This window comes from Oncorhynchus gorbuscha, linkage group LG02 (assembly GCF_021184085.1).
Source record: "Oncorhynchus gorbuscha isolate QuinsamMale2020 ecotype Even-year linkage group LG02, OgorEven_v1.0, whole genome shotgun sequence".
In the NCBI taxonomy this organism is placed as follows: Eukaryota; Metazoa; Chordata; class Actinopteri; order Salmoniformes; family Salmonidae; genus Oncorhynchus; species Oncorhynchus gorbuscha.
In genome coordinates, this window is record NC_060174.1 from 82755145 (window position 1) to 82770212 (window position 15068).

General features: G+C 44.7%; 1 protein-coding gene across 8 annotated transcripts; it reads right to left on the reverse strand.

The window, feature by feature from the left end:
• Positions 1–252: 252 nt before the first annotated feature.
• Positions 253–14787, reverse strand: LOC124011083 (mitochondrial fission factor). 8 transcript variants are annotated; one of them, XR_006834546.1, is made up of 9 exons: positions 14719–14787; positions 13418–13645; positions 13035–13168; positions 12706–12797; positions 10416–10598; positions 9543–9617; positions 9323–9401; positions 921–1146; positions 253–803 (listed from the first exon to the last, which is right to left on the reverse strand). XR_006834546.1 is itself a non-coding variant. In XM_046324078.1 (8 exons), the coding sequence occupies exons 2-8, from the start codon at positions 13626–13628 to the stop codon at positions 1015–1017; spliced, it is 906 nt and encodes a 301-aa protein (XP_046180034.1). In that variant the 5' UTR covers positions 13629–13645; positions 14719–14787; the 3' UTR covers positions 253–1014. The 8 variants fall into 8 exon arrangements, 7 of the variants coding, with proteins under 7 accessions (XP_046180034.1, XP_046180051.1, XP_046180043.1 ...); XM_046324078.1 differs by having other exon boundaries at positions 253–1146; XM_046324095.1 differs by having other exon boundaries at positions 253–1146; positions 13418–13642; positions 14719–14760.
• Between the last annotated feature and the right edge of the window lie 281 nt (positions 14788–15068).

A 15068-nucleotide genomic window follows, 5' to 3' on the forward strand; every position in this document is an offset into this window, starting at 1 on the left:
CATCCACCTCTGGCCTGCTCGCCTCCCTACCACTGAGGAAGTACAGTTCCCGCTCAGCTCAGTCAAAACTGTTCGCTGCTCTGGCTCCCCAATGGTGGAACAAACTCCCTCACGACGCCAGGACAGCGGAGTCAATCACCACCTTCCGGAGACACCTGAAACCCCACCTCTTTAAGGAATACCTAGGATAGGATAAGTAATCCCTCTCACCCCCCCCCTTAAGATTTAGATGCACTATTGTAAAGTGACTGTTCCACTGGATGTCATAAGGTGAATGCACCAATTTGTAAGTCGCTCTGGATAAGAGCTTCTGCTAAATGACTTAAATGTCAAATGTAAATGATCCCCAGTTTGTTTATTAAATATATATTATATTAGAGAAATTGTAAATTTCATATCGTCAAAATTCCATTCTAAATTGTTTCTGCTCTCAATATTTATTTATTTATTTATTTCACTGTCCCAATAAATACATATTTTTGTTGTAAACAGAAACAGAATCAAACATGGATTTATGGCACAGTGGACTTTTTAAAAACTGAGCAAAGAGACATTCAGAATGGGACTCTTATGTGGAGTGTTTAGAGTTTAGAGTGTTTTCCAATATGCTTCCAACATATTTGGATATTGCATTATAGTCAATGGCAAGTGATGACAACCAATTTTCTCTGTAAGGAAACAAATAAAATAATTACAAGTTTGGGAATCAACTACAACAGAAAGAGTGAAAATAAGGCCACATGTAAAAATGGATGAACTGTCCCTACTTAAGTGGTCCAAACAGCTTCCTTTCCTCCCCTGGCCTTGAAAGAAAGATGAGGGAAGAGATGCCATTTTAAAAGATAGATGCTGAGCACCTAACACCAACATGTTATTATTATTATTATATTATGTGTATGTAAATAAGTGCACTGCAATACCCAGCTGAGTGGATGTGTAATGCAGAGTTGAGCAAAGTAGCTGGTTGGAGGGTTGTAGTGCAGATGAGTGGGCTGTTTGAATGACGTGTGTCTGTTATCTGCGTATCCAGAGCCATCCATTGAGCAGGCAGGCAGAAAGGAGCAGGGAGAAGAGCACCAGCTCTGTCTGTCTGCATTCAGCATTCTGCCTTTCCAGACCCGCCAGACGACGACTCATCTTTACCACCTGGACACGAGAGAGAACGGTGCTGATCTGTTATAATCAAATCTTATTGGTCACATACACATATTTACAGATTGTATTGCGGGTGTAGCAAAATGCTTGTGTTCCTAGTTCCAAAAGTGCAGTAATATTTGGTATTTTATTAGGATCCCCATGAGCGGTTGCCAAAGCAGCAGCTACTCTTCCTGGAGTCCACACAAAACATGAAACATAATACAGATCATTAGACAAGAACAGTTCAAAGACAGAACTACAGATTTTTTAAAAAGCACACATAGTTTGTGTGTATGCATTGATATGTAGCCTATCTAGGTCAAATAGGGGAGAGGCGTTGTGCCGCAAGGTGTTGCTTCATCTGTTTTTGGAAACCAGGTTTGCTGTTAATTTGAGCAATAGGAGATGGAAGTTCCACGCAATAAGGGCCTTATTTAACACTATACGTTTTCATGAATTTGTTCTGGATTTGGGGACTATGAAAAGACCCCTGGTGGCATAAGTGTGTGTGTCAGAGCTGTGTTTAAGTTGACTATGTAAAAAATGTGGTATTTTCAACACATACATTTCTTAATTTTTTTTCACCTTTATTTAACCAGGTAGGAAAGTTCTCATTTTCAACTGCAACCTGGCCAAGATAAAGCAAAGCAGTGCGACACAAACAACAGAGTTACACATGGAATAAACAAACGTACAGTCAATAACACAATAGGAAAAAAAAGTTTATATACAGTGTGCGCAAATGGTGTGAGGAGGAAAGGCAATAAATAGGCCATAGTAGCGAAGTAATTACAATTTAGTAAATTAACACTGGAGTGATCGATGTGCAAGTAGAAATACTGGTCTGCAATACAGCAAAAAAGTAAATAAAAACAATATGGGGATGAGGTAGGTAGATTGGATGGGCTGTGTACAGCTGCAGCGATCGGTTAGCTGATGTTGAGTAAGGGAGATATGTGTCCAACTTCAGTGATTTTTGCAATTCATTCCAGTCATTGGCAGCAGAGAACTGGAAAGAAAAGTGGCCAAATGAAGTGTTGGCTTTGGGGATGATCAATGAGATATACCTGCTGGAGCGCGTACTACGGGTGAGTGTTATCGTGACCAGTGAGCTGAGATAAGGAAGAGCTTTACCTAGCAAAGACTTACAGATGACCTGGAGCCAGTGGGTCTGGCGACGAATATGTAGTGAGGGCCAGCCGACGAGAACATACAGGTTGCAGTGGTTGGTGGTATATGGGGCTTTGGTGACAAAACGGATGGCACTGTGATAGACTGCATCCAGTTTGCTGAGTAGAGTGTTGGAGGCTATATTGTATGTGACATCGCCGAAGTCAAGGATCAGTAGGATAGTCAGTTTTACGAGGATACGTTTGGCGGCGTGAGAGGAGGCTTTGTTGCGAAATAGGAAGCCGATTCCAGATTTGATTTTGGATTGGAGATGTTTAATATGAGTCTGGAAGGAGAGTTTACAGTCAAGCCAGCCACCTAGGTATTTGTAGTTGTCCACATATTCTAAGTCAGAACCATCCAGAGTAGTGATGCTAGTCGGGCGGGCGCGGGTGCGGGCAGCGATCGGTTGAAAAGCATGCATTTTGTGTTACTAGCATTTAAGAGTAGTCGGGGTCCACGGAAGGAGTGTTGTATGCCACTGAAGCTCGTTTGGAGGTTTGCTAACAGTGTCCAAAGAAGGGCCAGATGTATACAGAATGGTGTCATCTGAGTAGAGTTGGATCAGGGAAATCACCCACAGCAAGAGAGACATCATTGATATATACAGAGAAGAGAGTTGGCCCGAGACTTGAACCCTGTGGCACCCCCATAAAGATTGCCAGAGGTTCGGACAACAGGCCCACCGATTTGACACACTGAACTCTGTCTGAGAGGTAGTTGTTGAACCAGGCGAGGCAGTCATTAGAAAAACCAAGGATATTGAGTCTGCCGATAAGAATACGATGATTGACAGAGACGAAAGCCTTGGCCAGGTCGATGAAGACGGCTGCACAGTACTGTCTTTTATCGATTGCGGTTATGATATAGTTTTTAGGACCTTGAGCGTGGCTGAGGTGCACCCGTGACCAGCTCGGAAACCTGATTGCACAGCAGAGAATTGTGGGATTCGAAATGGTCAGTGATCTGTTTATTAACTTGGCTTTCGAGGACTTTAGAAATGGATGAATATAGGTCTGTAACAGTTTGGGTCTAGGGTGTCACCCCCTTTGAAGAGGGGGACGATCGCGGCAGCTTTCCAATCTTTAGAGATCTTGGACGATACGAAAGAGGTTGAACAGACTGGTATTAGGGATTGCAACAATGGTGGTGGATAATTTTAGAAATAGAGGGTCCAGATTTGCCCAGCTGATTTGTACAGGTCCAGGTTTTGCAGCTCTTTCAGAACATCTGCTATCTGGATTTGGGTGAAGGAGAAGCTGGGGAGGCTTGGGCAAGTAACTGCGGGTGTTGTGGAGCTGTTGGCCGGGGTTGGAGTAGCCAGGAGGAATGGCCAGCCGTAGAGAAATTCTTATTGAAATGGTATATTATCGTGGATTTATCGGTGGTGACAGTGTTGCCTAGCTTCTGTGCAGTGGGTAGCTGGGAGGAGGTGCTCTTATTCTCCATGGACTTTACAATGTCCCAAAACTTTCTGGAGTTAGAGCTACAGGATGCAAATTTATTTTTGGAAAAGCTAGCATTTGCTTTCCTAACTGACTACGTGTACTGGTTCCTGACTTCCCTAAAAAGTTGCATATCGCGGGGACTATTCGATGCTAGTGCAGTCTTCCACATGATGTTTTTGTGCTGGTCGAGGGCAGTCAGGTCTGGAATGAACCAAGGGCTATATCTGTTCTTAGTTCTACATTTTTTGAAAGGGGCATGCTCATTTAAGATGGTGAGGAAATTACTTTTAAAGAACGACCTGGCATCCTCAACCGATGGGATGAGGTCAATGATTCTTATTAAATAATATCTAACAAGTCACAACAATACACAAAAATCTCTAAGTAAAATGGAATTAAGAAATATATAAATATTAGGATGAGCATTGTCGGAGTGGCATTGACTAAAATTCAGTAGAATAGAATACAGTATATGCACATGAAATTACTATGTAAACATAATTAAAGTGACCTGTGATTCCATGTCTATGTACACTGCTTAAAAAAAATAAAGGGAACACTTAAACACAATGTTAACTCCAAGTCAATCACACTTCTGTGAAATCAAACTGTCCACTTAGGAAGCAACACTGATTGACAATAAATTTCCCATGCTGTTGGCAAATGGAATAGACAATAGGTGGAAATTATAGGCAATTAGCAAGACACCCCCAAGGTGGTGACCACAGACCACTTCTCAGTTCCTATGCTTCCTGGCTGATGTTTTGGTCACTTTTGAATGCTGGCGGTGCTTTCCCTCTCGTGGTAGCATGTGACGGAGTCTACAACCCACACAAGTGGCTCAGGTAGTGCAGCTCATCCAGGATGGAACATCAATGCGAGCTGTGGCTAGAAGGTTTGCTGTGTCTGTCAGCGTAGTGTCCAGAACATGGAGGCATTACCAGGAGACAGGCTAGTACATCAGGAGACATGGAGGAGGACGTAGGAGGGCAACAACCCAGCAGCAGGACCGCTACCTCCACCTTTGTGCAAGGAGGAGCAGCAGGAGCACTGCCAGAGCCCTGCAAAATGACCTCCAGCAGGCCACGAATGTGCATGCGTCTGCTCAAACGGTCAGAAACAGACTCCACGAGGGTGGTATGAGGGCCCCACGTCCACAGGTGGGGGTTGTGCTTACAGCCCAACACCGTGCAAGACGTTTGGCATATGCCAGAGAACACCAAGATTGGCAAATTCACCACTGGCGCCCTTTGCTCTTCACAGATGAAAGAAGGTTCACACTGAGCACATGTGACAGACGTGACAGAGTCTGGAGATGCCGTGGAGAACGTTCTGCTGTCTGCGACATCCTCCAGCATGACTGGTTTGGCGGTGGGTCAGTCATGGTGTGGGGTGGCATTTCTTTGGGGGGCCGCACAGCCCTCCAGGTGCTCGCCAGAGGTAGCCTGACTGCCATTAGGTACAGAGATGAGATCCTCAGACCCCTTGTGAGACCATATGCTGGTGCAGTTGGCCCAGAGTTCCTCCTAATGCAAGACAATGCTAGACCTCATGTGGCTGGAGTGTGTCAGCAGTTCCTGCAAGAGGAAGGCATTGATGCTATGGACTGGCCTGCCCGTTCCCCAGACCTGAATCCATTTGAGCACATCTGGGACATCATGTCTCGCTCCATCCACCAACGCCATGTTGCAGGAGTTGGCGGATGCTTTAGTCCAGGTCTGGGAGGAGATCCCTCGGGAGACCATCCGCCACCTCATCAGGAGCATGCCCAGGCGTTGTAGGGAGGTCATACAGGCACGTGGAGGCCACACACACTACTGACCCTCATTTTGACTTGTTTTAAGGACATTACATCAAAGTTGGATCAGCCTGTAGTGTGGTTTTCCACTTTAATTTTGAGTGTGACTCCAAATCCAGACCTCCATGGGTTGATACATTTGATTTGTGTGATTGTTGTCAGCACATTCAACTATGTAAAGAAAAAAAGTATTTAATAAGAATATTTCATTCATTCAGATCTAGGATGTGTTAATTTAGTGTTCCCTTTCTTTTTTTGAGCAGTGTATATAGGGCAGCAGCCTCTAAGGTGCAGGGTTGAGTAACCGGGTGTTAGCCGGCTAGTGAGGTCTATTTAACGGGGGCGGTAGCGTAGCCTAGTGGTTAGAGCGTTGGACTAGTAACCGGAATGTTGCGAGTTCAAACCCCCGAGCTGACAAGGTACAAATCTGTCGTTCTGCCCCTGAACAGGCAGTTAACCCACTGTTCCCAGGCCGTCATTGAAAATAAGAATGTGTTCTTAACTGACTTGCCTGGTTAAATAAAGGTAAAATAAATAAAAATAACAGTCTGATGGCCTTGAGATTGAAAAACAGCTTCTGTCTCTCGGCCACAGCGTTAATGACCTCGCCTTCATGATAGCGGAGTGAACAGGCCGTGGATCGGGTGGTTGATGTCCTTGATGATATTTTTGGCCTTCCTGTGACATTGGGTGTAGTAGGTGTCCTGGGAGGCAGAGAGTGTGCCCCTGGTGATGCGCTGGGCAGACCACACCACCCTCTGGAGAGCCCTGAGATTGCGATTGGTGCAGTTGCCGTACAAGGTGGTGATACAGCCCGACAGAATGCTCTCAATTATGCATCTGTAAAAGTTTGAGGGTCTTAGGGGCCAAGCCACATTTTTTTCAGCCTCCTGAGGTTGAAGAGGTGCTGTTGTGCCTTCTTCACAACACTGTCTGTGTGAGTGGACCATTTCGATCGTCAGTGATGTGTACGCCAAGGAACTTTAAGCTTTCCACCTTCACTGCGGTACCGTCAATGTGGATAGGGGCGTGCTCCCTCTGCCTTATCCTGAAGTCCACAATCAGCTCCTTTGTTTGTTGACGTTGAGGGCGAGGTTATTTTCCTGGCACCACTCCGCCAGGGCCCTCATCTCCTTCCGGTAGGCTGTCTCGTCATTGTTGGTAATCAGGCAAACTATGGTTGTGTTGTCTGCAAACTTGATGATCAAGTTGGAGGATTGTGTGTGGCCACGCAGTCATGGGTGAACAGGGGGTATAGGAGGGGGCTGAATACACATCCTTGTGGGGCCCCTGTGTTGAGGATCAGTGAAGTGGAGGTGTTGTTTCCTACCTTCACCACCTGGGGGCGGACCTTCAGGAAGTCCAGGTCTCAGTTGCACAGGGCAGGGTTCAGACCCAGGGCTCCGAGCTTGATAAGCTTGGAGGGTACTCGAGTGTTGAAGGCTGAGCTAGTCAATGAAGTGCATTCTTACATAGGTATTCCTCTTGTCCAGGTGGGATAAGGCAGTGTACAGTTCAATAGCGATTGCATCGTCTCGTAGATCTATTGGGGCGGTAAGCAAATTGAAGTGGGTCTAGGGTGTCAGGTAAGGTAGAGGTCATATGATCCTTATCTAGCCTCTCAAAGCACTTCATGATGACAGAAGTGGGTGCTAGTCAGTTCAGTTACCTTTGCTTTCTTGGGTACAGGAACAATGGTAGACATCTTGAAGCAAGTGGGGACAGCAGACTGGGATAAGGAGAGATTAAATATGTCCGTAAACACTCCAGCCAGCTGGTCTGCGCATGCTCTGAGCACGCGGCTAGGGATGCCGGCTGGTCCGGCAGCCTTGCGAATGTTAACATTAACAGGCTTAATGTCTTACTCATGTCGGCCACGGAGAATGAGAGTCCACAGTCCCTGGGAGCAGGCTGTGTCGATGGCACTGTGTTATCCTCAAAGCGGGCAAAGAAGGTGTTCAGCTTGTCTGGGAGCAAGACGTCGGTGTCTGTGACGTGGCTGGTTTTCCCTTTGTAATCCGCAATTGTCTAAAGACCCTGCCACATACGTCTTGTGTCAGCCGATGAACTGCGACTACACTTTGTCTCTGTACTGACGTTTTTCCTGTTTGATTGCCTTACGGAGGGAATAACTACACTGTTAGTATTCGTCCATATTCCCAGTCACCTTGCCATGGTTAAATGAGGTGGTTTGCGCTTTCAGCTAAGTGTGAATGCTGCCATCTATCCACGGTTTCTGGTTTGGGTAGGTTTTGGTCATCACAGTGGGAACAACATCTATACACTTCGTAATGAACTCTGTGTCCGTGTATAGGTCAACGATATTATCCGGGGCTAGCCATAACGTATCCCAGTCCGCGTGATCAAAACAATCTTGAAGCATGGATTCCGATTGGTCAGACCAGAGTTGAATAGTCCTTAGCACATGTACTTCCTGTTTGAGTTTCTGCCTATAGGAAGGGAGGAGCAAAATGGAGTCGTGAACTGATTTGCCGAAGGGAGGGCCTTGTAGGCATCCCGGAAGAGAGAATAGCAGTGGTCAAGAGTTTTCCCAGCACAAGTACTGCAGTCAATGTATTGCTTGAACTTAGGTAGTGTTTTCCTCATTTGGTTTGTTAAAATCCACTGCTAAAATAAATGCAGCCTCAGGATATGTGGTTTCCAGTTTGCATGAAGTCCATTGTAGTTCCTTGAGGGCCGTTGTGGTATCGGCTTGAGGAGGAATATACACAGCTGTGACTATAACCGAAGAGAATTCTCTTGAGAGGTAATACCTTTGCTTTCTCGGGTACAGGAACAATGGTAGACATCTTGAAGCAAGTGGGGACAGCAGACTGGGATAGGGAGAGATTTGATTGTAAGGTATTCTAGGTTGGGTAAACAAAAGGACTTGAGCTTCTGTACGTTATCACAAATCACACCATGAGTGGTTAATCATAAAACACACCACCGCCAATCTTCCCGGAGAGTTCTTTATTCCTGTCTGCGCGGTGTACTGAGAACCCAGCTGGCTGTAGGGACGGAAACAGTATATCCGGAGAGAACCATGATACCGTGAAACAAAGTATGCCACAGTCCCCGATGTCTCTCTGGAAGGAGATCCTCGTCCTGGGCCTGTCTACTTTATTGTCCAGAGACTGAACATTGGCGAGTAATATACTCGGAAGCAGTGGATGGTGTGCCTCCCTCCTGAGTCGGACGAGAAGCCTTCACCGCCAGCAGCGTCTTGGAGCAGCCTCTGGGATAAGTTCAATTGCCCTGGGGTGTGCAAAAAAAGGATCCAATTCGGGAAAGTCGTATTCCTGGTCGTAATGCTGGTGAGTTACCGCCATTCTGATATCCAAGAGTTCTTTCCGGCTGTATGTAATAACACAAAAAACATTCTGGGCTAATAGTGTAAGAAATAACCCACACAAAAACAAAATACTGCAAAGTTGCTGAGGAGCTATAAGCAGAGCTGCCATGTCTGTCGGTGCCATCTTACTCATTATACTGTAAGTAACCGATTATTTTTACAAAGCATTTGGCGTAGTGTAAAGATGGTCTCGATTTCTGAGCCTGTTTGAGAAATGACACATTACATAAATACAACATACAAGTATCCATAACACAAGCAATATTAGTGCCTCAACAATGGCCAGAAGAAAATATAGAAGATATGGCTTCTGGCTCCATCTACTGGTAAAACACTGGCTACTCAACCTGGCGGCATGGACTGAACCAAAGAGTACAGCAACACTAACAGTAAGGGGGTAATTAGCCTGCTTACCTGTCTCCTAAGTACGATGAACTCCACAGCTGCGGCACTTCCCTCATCATCTGGGCTCATCCAGGAGTCCTGCATGGCACTGCCAACCACACACACCGGGATACATGTAAATGGCACAATGCACACACCACAATTAAATACTTTAGGCTTCTGAAAACAGGGTTTATTCGAACCCCGGAACACACCCAATAACAGTAAATGGCTTGCCAGAACTTGTCACCTTTTCCTGGCTGATTCAACGTACACAGGGGGTGCCTCGACCACAGCAGTCGTAGGATGTTCAGGATAACTGAACCTTTAAACCAGGGAGAGACCACAGTCTGCAAAGGGGCCTTCAGAACAAGGCAGAGAAACAACAGGGAGGGATCCAGAAAGAGGAAAAAGCAACCAGAGGACAACAAAAAGCCAGCATAAAGCAGTAGTAGGATGAAGTTGCCCCATGGATTTTATTTTTTTATTTTACCTTTATTTAACCAGGCAAGTCAGTTAAGAACAAATTCTTATTTTCAATGACGGCCTAGGAACAGTGGGTTAACTGCCTGTTCAGGGGCAGAACGGCAGATTTGTACCTTGTCAGCTCGGGGGTTTGAACTTGCAACCTTCCAGTTACTAGTCCAACGCTCTAACCACTAGGCTACCCTGCCACTGATCTAAGGTCATTTCTCCGTTGTCTGTAAAGGCGAAGGTTAGGATTATGGGAGGGTGAGCTGATCCAAGATCTGTGCCTACTGGAAACTTCTACCCAAAGCAAGAGCAAAGCAGGGAGAAGTGACAAGCAGAGTTTAGAGTGCTTCGGGACAGTTCATCAAGGTAAAGGATTAATCAGTAATTGATTAACACTATGATTCAACAAAAGTTGTGAGTAATGGAAGTTATCATGAAGAAAATAATGTATCCTTATCTCGAAGCAAAGGCTTTGAGACAGAATCCATATCTTGAGGAAAAAGCCTTGCAAAGAAAATTTGAATTAGTAGTGTAATGACAGACATGCATGCCAAAGCAAAGAAGGAATGAAAGGAAGTTAGGTGCAATTTGTTTAGGAGTGGGTAGGCAGGGGTCACTCAGAACGGATAAGGTAGGAGTTGCCCCTAACCTGTATTTCTGTGTGACAGTCTGCAGGAGGCGCTGTGAGGCCTGTTGGCCCAGTTCCTTGGCGGCCTGTAGCATGGTCGTTGGGGACAGGTGGCTGGGTGGGATGGCAGGGAGCCCCAGGGGCATGGGCAGGGGGTTTGCAGCAGCAGCGGAGCGCTTAGGGGGGCGCCCTGCACCGCCACGACTATAACAGTCACAAGGGAGGGGTGGGGGTGGGTAGGTTCACCACAAAAGACAGAGGTTAGACAGAGAGGGGCACAACTGTTACCAAGCATTGTGACAAGGCCACATACGCCACATAACTTCAATTGACTCACATGACTGACCATCTGCCTGGCTTCACGCTGCCTCAAATATAACCAACATACAGTTGAAGTCGGAAGTTTACATACACATTAACCAAATACATTTAAACTCTGTTTTTTTCATTGAAATTCCTGGTCTTTGGTTAGTTAGGATCACCTCTTTATTTTAAGAATGTGAAATGTCAGAATAACAGTAGAGATAATGATTTCTTTCAGCTTTTATTTATTTCATCACATTCCCAGTGGGTCAGAAGTTTACATACACTCAATTAGTATTTGGTAGCATTGCCTTTAAATTGTTTAACATGGGTCAAACATTTCAGGTAGCTTCCCAAAATAATTTAGGTGAATTTTGGCCCATTCCTCCTGACAGAGCTGGTGTAACTGTGTCAGGTTTGTAGGCCTCCTTGCTCACACACGCTTTTTCAGTTCTGCCCACAAATTCTCTATGGGATTTAGGTCAGGGCTTTGGGATGGCCACTCCAATACCTTGACTTTGTTGTCCTTAGGCCATTTTGCCACAACTTTAGAAGTATGCTTGGGGTCATTATCCATTTGCAACCAAGCTTTAACTTCCTGACTGATGTCTTTAGATGTTGCTTCAATATATCCACATAATTGTCCTTCCTCATGATGCCATATATTTTGTGAAGTCCACTAGTCCCTCCTGCAGCAAAGCACGACAACATGATGCTGCCACCCCTAAGCTTCACGGTTGGGATGGTGTTCTTCGGCTTGCTCGGTTTTGGAGCAGTTTCTTCTTCCTTGCTGTGCGGCTTTTCAGGTTATGTCGAAATAGGACTCGTTTTACTATGGATATAGATACTTTTGTACACGTTTCCTCCAGCATCTTCAGAAGGTTCTTTGCTGTTGTTCTGGGATTGATTTGCACTTTTCGCACCAAAGTACGTTCATCTCTAGGAGACAGAACGAGTCTCCTCCCTGACTGGTATGATGGCTGCGTGGTCCCATGATGTATATTCTTGCATAGTATTATTTGTACAGATGAACGTGGTACCTTCAGGCGTTTGGAAATTGCTCCCAAGGATGAACCAGACCTTTGGACGTCTACAATTTTTCTTCTGAATCATGGCTGATTTATTTTGATTTTCCCATGATGTCAAGCAAAGAGGCACTGAGTTTGAAGGAAGGCCTTGAAATAAATCCACAGCTACACCTCCAATTGACTCAAATTATGTCAATTAGCCTAAAAAGCTTCTAAAGCCATGACAATTTTCTTGAATTTCCCAAGCTGTTTAAAGGCACAGTCAACTTAGTGCATGTAAACCTCTGACACACTGGAGTTGTGATACAGTGAATTATAAAGGGAAATAATCTGTCTGAAAACAATTGTTCGAAAAATGACTTGTGTCATGCAAAGTAGATGTCCTAACCGACTTGCCAAAACTATAGTTTGTTAACAAGAAATGTGTGGAGTGATTAAAGAACGAGTTTTAAATGACTCCAACCTAAGTGTATGTAAACTTCAGACTTCAACTGTATAAGGAGAGGCTAGATATGAGAGGAACCAATGTTTTGTCTCCCTCCGCTGGAAACAACTCAAAAGGAGGAGGACATAGCAGTATGGGCCTCAGGCAGTGCAAAGTCAATAGAATTTAGAATGTCCCAAGCCGACAATGCAACTTTTCCTTTGTGCCTTTCTGAAAGGTTCCAAGTTTGAAAGGGCAGGCAAGCGTTGTGTTGAAAGACTGAACAAGGGTCAAAATAATGCTACTATGCTTACATACAGCCAAGTTGTTTCGTACACAAGGTGATAAAACCAACAAACGTTGCGTTTTAAAGTGAAGTGTTCAGAAAATATTCAGCACCATGTGTTTTGGGAGCTTTTTTTCTCGGCTTATCAGGAAGCGTTGGACATGTAAACCCCCTCGCTGGTCCAAGGAAAGAGCTGGATTGTTATAGTGACAATCACAGGCTTCCCAAAAATAGTTAATTCGTGTTTAATCCAATGTGTCTTGTACTTACAAGGTGGGGGTGTGCAGTGCCTGTTTGGAGGTGGGGGTGTCAGGGTCACTCCTGCCAAAAGCCTGGTCACTGTAGGACCTCCGCAGGGGACTCTTTCACAGGAGAGAGAAAGAGTAACATGAGTTAGATGGTGAGGGTAGGACCAGATGGAAGCTGCTGGTAATGTTTCAATCCAGGTGGTGTCTGCATATTGAATAATTTAAACAGCTCTGAAGAATGATATTCTGAGCAATGGCTTAACACTGCATGCATCAGTCACACTACATTCATCCAATTATTGTCAGACAACTTTTTCCCAAACAAAAAGTCCAGTCTGCAGTCTCACATACCTGCACTGGTTCCCTCATGTAGGGGTCTCTGTCCCAGGCACCTTGCTGCTGTGCCTCCCATGCAAGCCCCAGGGGGAGGGCTGAGTTGTGCTTGGATGGCGTGAACAGTGGACGGGGGCTCATGTCCGGGGCATCTATTATTAAGTCAGAGGTATCAGGACACAGATATGAAAGGAACTCACACAAAGCTCCCATGACTGCTCCAACTCAAATCTTGAGAACATCTAAAGAGCTTTATATCCAGCATTGTAAAGTGGCTAAAGGAGTTGTTCTTCTGACCGGTCTCCATTCTATCCCAACTCCACTTCTAACTTAAGACACAAAAAATACCTCCCATTTTGTATTTATTAATAGGCCTACCTACAGACCAGACATGCGCCCACCTGTGAGAGACAGCCTTTCTGGGATGTGCATGCTATAGGAAGCGGGACGCTCAGCACGCCCCTGCCTCGCCTCTTCCCCTCCCTGTCCCATGCCTGGCCCCACTCTCAGCCGGTCCGGGACACGCATCTTCTGGTTGATGGCCTCAGAGAAAACGGGATCACGGCCGCCACGCACCTGGGAAACGTCACCCCGAAACCCCGAAGAGGCCATGGTAGCTCTATCAGCTGCTGTGGTAAGTAAAAAATGTGTCACAACTTTTGAAATCTCTGAAAAGACTATACTACCCCTGTAAGACTATAGGTGGATGGAGTTAGCTAGATGATTAGGCAACAGGATTAGTCAAATTTGAGTATATTGGTTTTCCTGCAGTGTGGATTAGCTGTAACTATCACTTAATCTAGGGGCATGTAAAGTCAAAGCAGATGGCAGGCAGCTCAATTAATTTAAATTAGATGTGAGAACTACGTAGCTAACTACTAAACACCACTAGGTATTGAATTTGAGTTCTTGTTCATACATCAAAGTATTTATGTCTAGATAACTATGGCTGAAGACAATTGTTGTAGGTCGTCAAAATAGATGTGAGAAAAACTAATGATAAACTAAGTCGCTAGCTAAATCAACAAGTTGGTTCATGTAAACCAGTGTTGACATATTTGTGGCCAGTCAGCTAGCAAGCATAGCCATCTAGCCTGAAAGAGCTGTCAACTAACGTTAGCATTGAAAATAAGAATTTGTTCTTAACTGACTTGCCTAGTTAAATAAAGGTACCATTTTAAAAAACTATTTAGCTTGCATGCTAACTGATAAGCTAGCGACTAAAGCTACTAGTTAGCTGGCCAAAGAGCGCTGACCTGCAAGTTACTCCTCAGGTCAGTCATCTTTCTTAGCTACTTGTTGCACTCAAACACCAAGGGCTATGGCTACAAAGTGGCTAACGCGCTAGCTACTAACCTATTTTCCATCATCATGCTTTGATCATTATCCTGTTCTCGTCACACTTTCTACATCAAAATAACCCAAATAAATTCAAAATATACCTAGATAGAAAGATGACTGACCTGAGGAGTAACTTGCAGGTCAGCGCTCTTTGGACAGCTAACTAGTAGATTTAGTCATTAGCTTATCAGTTAGCATGCAAGCTAAATCTGATAGCCAAATGAGGTCAAATTGGTCAACTAAATCCGCAGCAATGTTGACATTATCTTTGACAACGTAGCTACACAGTTTATCCACACCAAATATGTATCTTGCTCACTAAACTTTTTTTAGAAAGTTAACATTAGGCGACCCTACTTACCTTCACAGCGAAGCGCTGCAAAAATGTTGACAACAGACCGCCCCCTTTCGCTGTGTTGACGCACGCAACCGTCTGTGATTGGTGGGTTAGGGAAATTGACATGTCTTCATATATCCATTCGACAGGCTCAAACATTATGGATATTAAAATACTCTTTATTGACATAAAGTTTACTTTCTGTCAACTATTTCAAATGGGCATTTTATTCAACAGCAAATACGAGACAGCTGACCATTTGCTTCAGTGAACTTTCAGAATAAAAATGCTTTATGCAAATGTAAAATGTAAAAATGTATTCAACAGCAAATCATCTGGGCAAATAATGTTATTTATATTGCAATAAAAGACAA

Excerpts from the sequence above, each read along its gene's own strand:
- LOC124011083 (XM_046324078.1), bottom strand. The coding sequence starts at position 13,628 with ATGGCCTCTTCGGGGTTTCGGGGTGACGTTTCCCAGGTGCGTGGCGGC. Across the intron at positions 12,798-13,034 it reads ACATGAGGGAACCAGTGCAG|AGTCCCCTGCGGAGGTCCTA; the intron begins GTATGTGAGACT and ends CTCCTGTGAAAG. Across the intron at positions 9,402-9,542 it reads GTTGAATCAGCCAGGAAAAG|TGCCATGCAGGACTCCTGGA; the intron begins GTGACAAGTTCT and ends TGTGGTTGGCAG.